The sequence below is a fragment of the Bos javanicus genome, chromosome 25 (assembly GCF_032452875.1).
Source record: "Bos javanicus breed banteng chromosome 25, ARS-OSU_banteng_1.0, whole genome shotgun sequence".
Lineage (NCBI taxonomy): Eukaryota > Metazoa > Chordata > Mammalia > Artiodactyla > Bovidae > Bos > Bos javanicus.
In genome coordinates, this window is record NC_083892.1 from 592,898 (window position 1) to 604,006 (window position 11,109).

General features: G+C 67.2%; 3 protein-coding genes across 6 annotated transcripts; 2 read left to right on the top strand and 1 right to left on the bottom strand.

Annotated features, from left to right (window-relative positions):
• The first annotated feature begins 171 nt into the window (after positions 1-171).
• On the top strand, positions 172-5,471 carry RHOT2 (ras homolog family member T2). 3 transcript variants are annotated; one of them, XM_061400620.1, is made up of 19 exons: positions 172-298; positions 407-465; positions 556-637; positions 720-763; positions 1,593-1,646; positions 2,079-2,131; positions 2,207-2,315; positions 2,399-2,500; positions 2,572-2,670; positions 2,796-2,904; positions 2,996-3,116; positions 3,305-3,389; positions 3,463-3,605; positions 3,688-3,788; positions 3,873-4,003; positions 4,092-4,166; positions 4,274-4,396; positions 4,487-4,686; positions 4,918-5,471. In XM_061400620.1, exons 1-19 carry the CDS (start codon positions 262-264, stop codon positions 5,042-5,044), a joined length of 1,854 nt encoding a protein of 617 aa, XP_061256604.1. In that variant the 5' UTR covers positions 172-261; the 3' UTR covers positions 5,045-5,471. The 3 variants fall into 3 exon arrangements, with proteins under 3 accessions (XP_061256604.1, XP_061256603.1, XP_061256605.1); XM_061400619.1 differs by having other exon boundaries at positions 173-298; positions 4,484-4,686; XM_061400621.1 differs by lacking the exon at positions 172-298 and having other exon boundaries at positions 1,544-1,646; positions 4,484-4,686.
• A 969-nt stretch (positions 5,472-6,440) lies between these two features.
• Positions 6,441-9,467, top strand: RHBDL1 (rhomboid like 1). Of its 2 annotated transcripts, XM_061400627.1 has the most exons (8): positions 6,798-6,965; positions 7,412-7,573; positions 7,797-8,021; positions 8,102-8,250; positions 8,376-8,488; positions 8,560-8,660; positions 8,742-8,802; positions 8,873-9,467. In XM_061400627.1, exons 1-8 carry the CDS (start codon positions 6,927-6,929, stop codon positions 9,142-9,144), a joined length of 1,122 nt encoding a protein of 373 aa, XP_061256611.1. In that variant the 5' UTR covers positions 6,798-6,926; the 3' UTR covers positions 9,145-9,467. The 2 variants fall into 2 exon arrangements, with proteins under 2 accessions (XP_061256612.1, XP_061256611.1); XM_061400628.1 differs by lacking the exon at positions 8,560-8,660 and having other exon boundaries at positions 6,441-6,965.
• A 185-nt stretch (positions 9,468-9,652) lies between these two features.
• On the bottom strand, positions 9,653-11,068 carry LOC133238043 (uncharacterized). The gene is made up of 5 exons (XM_061400641.1): positions 10,823-11,068; positions 10,657-10,750; positions 10,365-10,524; positions 10,040-10,192; positions 9,653-9,939 (listed from the first exon to the last, which is right to left on the bottom strand). Exons 1-5 carry the CDS (start codon positions 10,948-10,950, stop codon positions 9,776-9,778), a joined length of 699 nt encoding a protein of 232 aa, XP_061256625.1. The 5' UTR covers positions 10,951-11,068; the 3' UTR covers positions 9,653-9,775.
• Between the last annotated feature and the right edge of the window lie 41 nt (positions 11,069-11,109).

Consider the following 11,109-nt stretch of genomic DNA (forward strand, 5'->3'; position numbering starts at 1 on the left):
GTCTCCTTGTCACTGCAGACTACTGCCAAAGCTCAGCTTACCCCCAGCCCCAGTCCTGCTCTGGGCCAGGACCGCACGCGCCCGCAGTGCTCGGCGCGCCCACACGGGGGCGCCGCCGCGCTCCGCCGCCGCTCTGGCCCGCCGGCCTCAGTGCGGCTGCGCGGGCGGGGCCGGAAGTGCGAGCTCCGCGAGCGCGGGGCCGGGTCTGGGTCGCGGTCGCGGGCGGGCGGGTGTTCCCGGGCTGCAGCTCCCGGTGCCACCATGAAGCGGGACGTGCGCATCCTGCTGCTGGGCGAGGGTAGGCGCTTGGGTCCGGGGCGGGCGGGGGTCCCAGGGCCGGGCCGGGGCGGGGCGGGGCGGAGCGGCGCGACCTCGGCCGCCGCGCTGACCGCGCTGCCCCGCGCAGCCCAGGTGGGGAAGACGTCGCTAATACTGTCGCTGGTGGGCGAGGAGTTCCCCGAGGAGGTAAGGCTGAGCGTCCCGCGCCCCTGCGTCCCCACGACCCCTGCGCCCCCCGCGCCCCCGCCCGGCTCCCTCACGGCCGCGTCTGCCCAGGTCCCCGCCCGGGCGGAGGAGATCACGATTCCCGCGGATGTCACCCCGGAGAAGGTGCCCACCCACATCGTGGATTACTCAGGTAGCGCGGCCGCCCGCCCGCCCGCCGCTCCGCCCGGGAGCCGGCGTCTCTGGCAGATCTGCAGCGGGGTCTCTTGTTTCAGAAACGGAGCAGACGGTGGAGGAGCTCCAGGGTGAGATTGACAAGGTACAGGGTGTCCTGGGGGGCTGCTGGGCGCAGGGTCAGGGCTCATGGCCTGTGGGCGGGGCCGCCGCGGGCCGGATCCGCTTCATCCTCCCAGGGAGCGGATTAAGGAGCCACAGCCTTGCTAATTCTGTCCCGAGCTCTTCGGGCGGGGGCGGGGCTCCACCTCTCCTGCCCACCGAGCTGGTCAGCCCTCCAGCCCTCCCCGCCTGGTCTTCCCTCTTCTGCTGGACCCTGGGGAGCAGCCTCCAAGTTCTTGAAAGTGATCCGTTTGACAGCTGTGTGCCCACACCCCCAGTCCTGACCCTTTAGTCCAGCACACCGTCCTGGATCTCCTAGTTGCATTGGGCATCGTGACCAGGGCTGAGGGCTCTCTGCCTTCCTGTTTTCGGGAGGACCTGGGCCTGGACCAAGCTTCGGGTGCCGCCCCTGCAGCCTCCGCTGTGTCCTGGGGCGCGGCCGGGTAGGGTCCAGGCCACAGCCACTGTTTTACCATCACCCCCGTTGTGCTGTCGCTGTCTATCTGCTGTTGTCGGTAGGGGCCAGGGAGCGAAGAGCTGAGGCTGGGGTTGGGGTGCCAAATGTCAGGGTGGCTGTGTCTTGAGTCCTCACGGGACTTGCTGGCCAGAGCTGAGTACTAGGGCCTGGCTTCTGCAGCAGAAGAGGGCAGCGAAGGGCTGGCCTGAGGTGTGGGTGGCCAACGGCCAGCGACTCAGCCTGGGAGCAGCTGGAGCAGTGGGCTTCCCTGATCTCTGAGCCCTGTCCTGTCTCGCCTATGAGCAGAGCAGGAAGCTTCAGGTCCCGCTGTGCGACCTCTGCCCTCCCTCAACAGGCGGACGTGGTGTGTGTGGTGTATGATGTGTCTGAAGAGGCCACCGTCGAGAAGGTGAGCGTTCCAGGTTCTCGTCACTGGTGCTCAGCCTGGTCACCTACCCGTTCGCACACACCCCAGGCTGGCCCAGGTTCAGGGCAACTTGCATCCGCAGCCTACCCCGTGTCTCATGAGGGCTTTGGGGAGTCTCGTGGGGCCCCTGGCACCCAGCTTCCCTGGAATTCCCTGGAACGTGTCTGAGCAGAGATGGTGGATGGCCTTACATTTGAGTCTCTTTAGGCCCTGGGGAAGGGCTGCTGACGTCAGGCCCTTTGTGGGTGTTTGGGAACCGCCTGCTGGTTGCTCTCCCACGCTGGCCTTGTTGCCGGTGGCTGTGACTTCGCTCCTCAGTGGGCCTGTCTTGAGCCAAGTGAGAGTTCCACCTGGGAGCTGTGGGCTGGGTGGGCTGGGTAGGCCCCAGCCCTCACGAGCAGCTCTTACTTTCAGATCCGAACCAAATGGATCCCGCTGGTGAATGGGGATACCAAGAGGGGACCCAGGTAGGAGGCAGGGCTCAGGGAGGAGGCTGGGCCCTGCCGGCTCCCTGATCCCTGGTGACATGGGCCTCTCCCCAGGGTTCCCATCATCCTGGTGGGCAACAAGTCGGACCTGAGGCCAGGGGGCTCCATGGAGGCCGTGCTGCCCATCATGAGCCAGTTCCCTGAGATTGAGACCTGCGTGGAGGTGAGCGGACCAGGGCCACGGGGCTGCAGAGGCGAGGGTGTGCACTTTCGTGTCTCACCCGAGTCTGCTCCCACACGTCCCAGTGCTCGGCCAAGAACCTGAAGAACATCTCAGAGCTGTTTTACTACGCTCAGAAGGCCGTGCTGCACCCCACAGCCCCCCTCTACGACCCCGAGGCCAAGCAGGTGGGCAGTGGGTGCCGGCGGTGGGGGGAGCAGGAGGGAGCGGCGGGGGTGCTGAGCCGCTGTCTCCACAGCTGAGGCCCGCGTGCGCCCAGGCGCTCACCCGCATCTTCAGGCTCTCAGACCAGGACATGGACCAGGCACTCAGTGACCAGGAGCTCAACGCCTTCCAGGTGCGGCCCCGCCTGTCTCCCGGCCCCTCCCATGCCCCCTGGCAGCAGCGGACCCCCACTCCTGGGCCACCCTTGAGACAGAGGGAGAGGATACCTGACCAACAACCGCTTTCTCTTGGAGACAGACGTCCTGCTTTGGGCACCCGCTGGCCCCTCAGGCCCTGGAGGACGTGAAGATGGTGGTGAGCAAGAACGTGGTGGGAGGTGTGCGGGACGACCAGCTAACCCTGGACGGTGAGGCCTGACGCCCTTCCTGCCCGGGGGTTGGGGGTGGGCAAAGCCAGGCTGTGTCCGGTGCCACTCCATCCTCTGCACCCATGAGCAGGCTTCCTTTTCTTGAACACGCTCTTCATCCAGCGAGGCCGCCATGAGACCACGTGGACCATCCTGAGGCGCTTTGGCTATGGAGACTCACTGGAGTTGACAGCTGATTACCTCTGCCCACCGTGAGTGGCATTCAGGCTCAGGGCTCACCTCCGCTCTGTGTCGGATTGGGCATGGGGCTCCTGGACCCTGCGTTGGGGGCTCTTGGCATATCTTTGGGTTGGGGGGTTGGCTGCGTGGCTGGCCTGTGTTGGGAAGAAGTGCCCTGCAGTGCTCAGGAGCTGAGCACAGCCCCACCCGGCGCCCACAGGCTCCGTGTGCCCCCTGGCTGCAGCGCCGAGCTCAACCACCGAGGTTACCAGTTTGTGCAGAGGATGTTTGAGAAGCACGACCAGGTGAGGGCGCTGGGCCCCGGCTGCACCCCCGTGGCCTCCTGAGCTCCTGTCACCGCCACCCCTCTGCCCGCAGGACCGGGACGGTGCCCTGTCCCCAGCGGAGCTGCAGAGCCTCTTCAGCGTGTTTCCCGCTGCTCCCTGGGGCCCCCACCTCCCCAGCACGGTCCGCACCAAGGCCGGGAGGCTGCCCCTGCACGGGTACCTCTGCCAGTGGACGTAAGTGTAGCCCTCGCCCGCCCAGACAGGCCCACGCCCTCTGCCCCGCAGCGATGCCACATGCCCCTTCTCCCGTCCCCAGCCTGGTGACCTACTTGGATGTCCGGCGCTCTCTTGAGCACCTAGGCTATCTGGGCTACCCCACGCTCTGCGAGCAGGACTCCCAGGCCCACGCCATCACAGGTGGGTGCCCGCTTCACCCCAGCCCCTGGCCAGCACTTCCTTGGCAGCCCCCACCTCCTGCTCATCCTCTCTTCCTGCCCACAGTCACCCGGGAGAAGAGACTGGACCAGGAGAAGGGACAGACGCAGAGAAACGTTCTCCTATGCAAGGTGGTGGGGGCCCGCGGTGTGGGCAAGTCATCCTTCCTGCGGGCCTTCCTTGGCCACAGCCTGGGGGTGAGCATCCACGAGGCTGTGAGGGGACCTGGGGGCTGGGCTTCTGGGGAGCAGCCGAGCCGTAAGCTGCAGGGGCCTTCCTCCTCAGCACCAGGATGCCGGGGAGCCCTCCGTCTATGCCATCGACACAGTGCAAGTCAACGGGCAGGAGAAATACCTAATCGTGAGTGCCGGGGGTCCCCAGGGTGGCCTGGCACATGCACGCGGGGGGCGCTGCCCAGCGTAGCCCAGGGACCCAGCCCTGTGCCCCTCTGTGGCCATCCCATTTAGCTATGCGAGGTGGCTGCGGACAGCCTGCTGACCGCCTCGGCGGACGCCTCCTGTGACGTGGCCTGCTTGATGTTTGACGGCAGTGACCTCAGGTCCTTTGCGCTGTGTGCCAGCGTCTATAAGGCAAGGTCCCGCCCGCCCTGGGGGCCTGTGGGGTAGCAGGGCGTGAGCAGGCACCCCCGGCGTGCTCACATGGCCCCCGCCCTGCAGCAGCACTACATGGATGGGCAGACCCCCTGCCTCTTCGTCTGCTCCAAGGCTGACCTGCCCGGAGGCGTCCCGCTGCCCGGCCTGTCGCCTGCTGAGTTCTGCCGCCGGCACCGGCTGCCCACCCCAACCCTGTTCTCCTGTGCCGGTCCAGTCGAGCCCTGCATGGGCATCTTCACCCGGCTGGCCACCATGGCCACCTTCCCGTGGGTACCAGCACGCAGCCCCCGTGTGGGAGATGCACCCTGTCCCAGGAGGGCGGCGTGGCTGTGGTGTTGGGACTGCAGTGGGGCAGGGCGGGCCCTAGGGACCGGGCCTCATAGGCTCCCCCTGCTCTGGGCGGTCTGTCGAGTGGGCACGGGCAGGGAGCAGCTGCGGGGGCTCTGTGGTCCCTGGGAGACGGGGGTACAGCAGCAAGGGTCTCCTCTCTCCTGCAGACACCTTGTCCACGGACAGCTGCAGGCCACCTCCTTCTGGCTCCGGGTGGCTCTGGGGGCCATGGGGGCTGCCGTCGCTGCCATCCTCAGCTTCTCCCTCTACAGGGTCCTGGTGAAGAGCCGATGAGGCCCCGGGCCCCGTGGTCTATCTCAGGGTGCTGGGGGGGCAGGGCTCCCCCTGGTCTCCGCTTTCCCCCTGAGGACAGTCCCCCACTGCTCTGCCCCTGCCCTGCCCACAGGTAGGCCTGGCTCCCAGCTGCTGCAGGTGCTGGGTGTGGCCTGCCTCTGGGCATCAGGTGTTGGAGGGACCGGGGGTGTTTGAGCAAGTCAGTGCCCCCAGACCCGAATTCTCAGGGCTCCATCCCTTCTTCCTGGTCCTCGGTGTATGGCCAGTGGGTGTGAAGGGGGTACGAAGGCAGGAACTTGGGGCTAAAGGCAGGGGGTGGGAGGAAGAAACGGCTGGACCAGCATGTTCCCCCATCCCAATTTGAAGACCAGTCCAGGGCAGACGTGAGATTGGGTTTCCTGATTAAACGTCATTTGTGTCTTTTCCATATTGAGTCTTGCTTACTGAAAACGACTTCTTGAATTAACTAAAGTGCGTCCTCGTGGGTGTGGGCTGGGAACATTCCTCCTAAGCTCACACCTCCCCTCTGGGCCTGGGTGACCATCCTGAGGCCTCGGGTCCAGGTCAGGACCAGTTCAGCCCTGATGCAGCCTCAGAGCCTTGAGGACTATTGAGTCCATGCTGGCTGAGGGTGAGAGGCTGGGGTGCCTAATACTGGAGGTCCCCCTGATACGACCCCCTCCCCACTGCCAGGAGTACCCACTCTCCAATCTCAGCCTCTGGCTATCAGCTTGGCTACAGTGTGTTGAGGCTCTGGGGTGTGCGGTGGCCCTGCTCTAGGGGAGCTGTCTTATTTCTCACTTATTCCTCCCGCCCCTCCTGAGCCTCTGCCCTTCCCGCGGGCAGAGAGCCTTCCTGGGGCTGAGGTGGGGGCCTGGCTCAGCATTCAGGCCTCGCTCCGGCCTGCGTCCTGGGCTCCTGCCCCCTCCAGCCTGCACTTGGTCTTTCTGTGCAAGGTAGGCCCTGGGCCCAGGCCCTCGGGTCCTGACAAGCTGTTTCTAGGGGGTGGGGAGCTGCCCACCCAGCAGGGATGCTCAGGCCTAGCCCAGGAGGGGCTGGGGGTCAGACCTGGACGTTGTCTGACCATCCCGCTGGCCCCCAGTTCCACACCCGAGGCTCCTGGTACAGTCCTCCCTGGTGCCAGGCCTGGCAGGATGCTCTTTGCTGCTGGGTCCATCGCAAGGCCCAGCTGCACGGGGGTGAGGGTGGCCCTGCAGTGCGTGTCCCGAGTGCCGCCTTCCTTACTGGAGCTGACCGCCTGCCCTCCCTGGGAGCCAGGTCCCCTTCCCATCCCACCCCAGCTGTGGCCACAGGCAGGGTCAGGAGCCTCCAGCCCAAGGTGTGTTGGTCCCTGCCTGCCGAGCAGGGCCAGCTGCAGGCTCTCCCTGCCCCCTGCTAGTTGTCTGTCGGCTGGGCGGTGACGCCAGTCTGTCAGGATGGGCAAGTTGCCTACAGGGAGGTACCTTCTGGGAGCCCCCGCCTAGAGAGTTCCAGCAGTGGGCAGTTCCCTGAAGCCTTCCTTGAGGAGGTGGCGTTGGCGCTGAGACCCCGCCTGGGAAAACGGGTCGTGCGCGGGAGGGGCTTGGGTACTGCGCCTGACTCAGTTTCACGGCTGCCGCCCCGCGGGACTAGCGGGATGGGAACCGGGAGCCGCGCACCGTTCTTGCCCGGGCACGTCCTCGTGCGGGGCGCGCGCGTGTCCCGACCGCGCGTGGCTGGGCGGGCGGTGGCGGCGGCGTGTGCGGCGGGGGCGGGCGGCTCCGTGACGCGGCGCCGAGCGGAGCGGGCGGAGCCGGAGGGCCGGGGCGGAGCGGAGTCGTCCGCAGAGCAGCCCCTCCCGGCCGCGGCCGCCGACCCCGGCCCCGGCCCCCGGCCCGGCTCTATGGACAGGAGCTCGCTGCTGCAGCTTATCCAGGAGCAGGTGCGTGCAGAGGTGGGGGGCGACGGCACCGCCCCCGCCGCGGCCCTTCGCCCTTGGGTGGGCCGGGGGAACGGACTTCTCAGAGACCCTCAGCCCAACCTCTCCCTGCACGACCTTAGCCTCCTGCCCAAGACCCAGGAAAGGACGAGCCAGAGCAGGGCGCTTGCAGCGTGGCAGCAGGCGGGTGCTTGCCCTCAGACCTTGGCCCTACCCTTCCAGGATAGGCAGAGCTGAAATGAGGTGGGGAGACCCCTAGAGAACTAGCGGAGCTTCAGGCCAGGGACCTAGGCACTGGTGCCTGCAGCTCCTGCGACCACGTGGGCACAGGGGCCTGGACCTGGGGTGTTCAGAGGCTGCCTCTCCACGCTGACCTGCCCAGCCCTGTGGTCTGGGGGCCGGGCCCATGCTCAAGCCTTGGCCGCCCCCCCGCCCCCCTACAACCACAGCAGCTGGACCCTGAGAATACAGGCTTCATCGGTGCGGACACCTTCACTGGCCTGGTGCACCGCCATGAACTGCCCCTGGACCCAGCCAAGCTGGACATGCTGGTGGCGCTGGCCCAGAGCAACGAGCGGGGCCAGGTCTGCTACCAGGAGCTGGCGGACCTGGTCAGTGTGCTGCGGGCGGGCAGCGGGGTGGGGCTCGACCTGGCGCGTGCAGCCCCGGGGCTGGAGTGGGATGGGCAGGTGGCCCCTCCTCCCTGCCCTGCCCACCGGGGGGTCTGTGGACATGGGGCAGAGCCTGGGACCCGGTGAGGAGCTGGGTGGACCGCTCAGGAGGGGCGGCCCTGGGGGGGAGTGTGGTGGTCTATGCCTGGGCCCCGCCCCCTAGATCAGCAGCAAGCGCTCAAGCAGCTTCAAGCGGGCCATCGCCAACGGACAGCGGGCACTGCCTCGGGACGGGCTGCTGGATGAGCCGGGCCTGGGTGTTTACAAGCGGTTCGTGCGCTACGTGGCCTACGAGATCCTGCCCCGAGAGGTGGACCGCCACTGGTATTTCTACCGGCACCGCAGCTGCCCGCCCCCTGTGTTTATGGCCTCGGTCACCCTCGCCCAGGTGGGCCTGCCTGTCCAGCCAGCTCCCCAGGAGCCTCCCGCGCCCTTGGTCCTGCCTGGCCCCAGCACTTGTCCCCCCAGATCATCGTGTTCCTGTGCTACGGGGCCCGGCTCAACAAGTGGGTGCTGCAGACCTACCACCCCGAGTATATGAAGAGCCCCCTCGTGTACCACCCCGGCCACCGCGCTCGGGCCTGGCGCTTCCTCACCTACATGTTCATGCATGTCGGGTGAGGACCCCGCCCTCCCAGACTGGGTCTGGAGAGCTCAGCCCCTTGAGGTGGGGGTAGGGGGCTGGCAGCCCCACTGTGGACCCCACCCTTCCCTTTACACCCGTTTGCCCCCCCATGGCCAGGCTGGAGCAGCTGGGGTTCAATGCCCTTCTGCAGCTGATGATCGGGGTGCCGCTGGAGATGGTGCATGGCCTGCTCCGCATCAGCCTGCTCTACCTGGCGGGTGTGCTGGCAGGTGAGGCAGCTGCCTGCGCTGGGGCCGCCCCGGCCAGCCTCGCCCTCACAGCTCTCCCCTTGCTCACACAGGCTCCCTGACCGTCTCCATTACTGACATGCGGGCCCCTGTGGTGGGGGGTTCCGGCGGGGTCTATGCCCTGTGTTCTGCACACCTGGCCAATGTCGTCATGGTAACGGGGCAGCCCCTGGGGTGGGGTGCGGGGAGGGGCCCACAAGACCTATCTCACCACCTATTCTTTGCACCCCATCAGAACTGGGCTGGGATGAGGTGTCCCTACAAGCTCCTGAGGATGGTGCTGGCCCTGGTGTGCAGTAAGTAGGGAGCCAGGGCGGGGGTCTCAGCCCCTGGCCAGGGGGCCTCACCTGCCGCCTCCCCCTGCAGTGAGCTCCGAGGTGGGCCGGGCCGTGTGGCTGCGCTTCTCCCCGCCACTGCCTGCCTCAGGCCCACAGCCCAGCTTCATGGCGCACCTGGCGGGCGCGGTGGTGGGTGTCAGCATGGGCCTGACCATCCTGCGCAGCTATGAAGAGCGCCTGAGGGACCAGTGCGGCTGGTGGGTGGTGCTGCTTGCCTATGGCACCTTCCTGCTGTTCGCCATCTTCTGGAACATCTTTGCCTACGACCTGTTGGGTGCCCATATCCCCCCACCACCCTGACAGGGTCCCCAGGGCTACAGGGGCCAGGGTGCAGGACCCCAGGGCCAGCCACTGGGAGGGCCTGCATGTCCACCCTCAGTGAATGTAGTCTTGAGGCTGCTCCTTCCCGGTGTGGGCTGGTGGCCCCTGTGGCCCACTGAGTCCAGGCCGAGCCTTACACCAGCCCTGGCCACCCCCTCCCAGGCTGGAGGGACAGGTCTGCTGGCCTGGGGCGGGTGGTGGAGGTCCCCAAGCGTGGCCCCAGAAGAGACCCTGCCCCCACCTCTTCCCTGAGACTTGCAGTCTGAGCCTTTTTGAAGAATAAACAAATATTTTACACAGCATCAGCTGGCTGTACTGGGGCCCTGGGCTGGGCTCGTCTCCCCCCTAACTCTGAGCAACTGTGAGACCCCTTCCCTCCACAAGAGTGGCTGAGGGCACCCCCGCCTTGCTTCTCTGTACCCAGCATGAGCTGTGTCTGTGGGAGCCGGGAGCCCTGGGGAGGGGCTGTGGGCCTCACATTCAGGTGTCAGTTCAGCAGGCATTTATTGAGCTTCAACAGCAACCAGCTTCCTGGTCAGCCAGCCTCCTGTCCAGAGACATACGGCCTGAGATCACAGGGCAGGTGAACAGGCTCTGGGCCGCAGCCAAGTCACTCAGCCTGGGTCCTGCGCTTCTTGGCTGGCCTGGTGTCCTCAGCGGGGACCGGGCTGGGACTCAGGTTGGGCAGCAGGTCCGGGCACATCTTCCGCCCTACAGCCCAGGTCCACAGGGCCGTCTCCACATGGTGCGGGGTCCACAGCCCAGACGCACTGCCTAGAGAAGGGCAGAGGGAGTCTGGGGCTCAGAGATACCGATCTTCCTACCGTCAGAGAGAGCTCTCCGTGACCACCCTGGCCGCCCGTGGTCTCCGCACCTTGGCTCAAGGCTGTTGCACGCTCCTGCACCCGGCTCAGGTAGAGCAGGTAGTGCTTGACGGTGTACTGCAGGGCGGGCAGGCCGGGCACTGCGGCCACTGCCTCCTCAGACATGAAGGCTGCCACCTCAGGAGCTCCAGCAGCCAGTACCGCTGTGGGCAGTGAATGGACAGCACTCAGCCCCGCCTGGGCCTGGGGCTGCTGTCCCCAGCAACTCTCCTGTATCATGTATCTGGCCATCGGACCATTTCATGGATAAGGACACTAACAGGCCAGGTTCCGCCCGCGACCCTGCCCGGGGGTGGTTCAGCTTTCCCGACTAACCCGAGGCGGTAGCCGGGCCCACGCCACGGAGGGCGCACAGAGCCATGACCGCTGCGTACATGTCTGGCAGAAGGCGGAAGGCGGCGGCCGAATGCTGCACCACCAGCTCCGGAGAGTTGGCGGCCACGAGTTGCTGCAGGCGCGGTCGGAAGCGGCCCCTCTGTGGCCAGGTCGAGTCGGGTGTCACGAGTGGTGGCCCTCGTCAGGAGCCCCCTCAAGACTGCCACGAGGGTGCGCCCCCAGAGAAACCCCGCCCACGTGGCTGTGCCGCGCCCCACGTGGGAAGCCTTACCGCTAGTTTCCACGCCAGCAGCCGCTCCAGCTCGTCTCGTGTCACGTGCTTCTCCGCGCGGGCCCCGATGGCCGCGGGCAGCTCCTCTCGGTACCTGGGGGAAGGCGGCGCTACGGAATCTGGGCCACGGGGCTCGGCCCGCCCGCCCCTGCCCCCTCCGCCCTACCACTGGTCCAGCGCTTCCAGCCGCCCCTGGGGACCCGCGCGCGCCCCCAGCACCGCCCCGCGGCACTCCAAGACCGCGGCCCAGCGGCTCGGGTCCTCACAGCTCCAGAGCCCGCCGGCCGCGGCCATCCCCACGCGCCGGGCGGGGCCTCGGAGCACTGCCGCGGCGAGCGTCTGGCCGTGTGACCCGGCGCTTCGCAAGCCTCGACGTCGCGTCGCGTTGCCAGAGAGTCACGCTCCCCGCCGGCCCCGCCCCCGCAGCGCGCCGAGGGCACGCGCGGCCCCGCC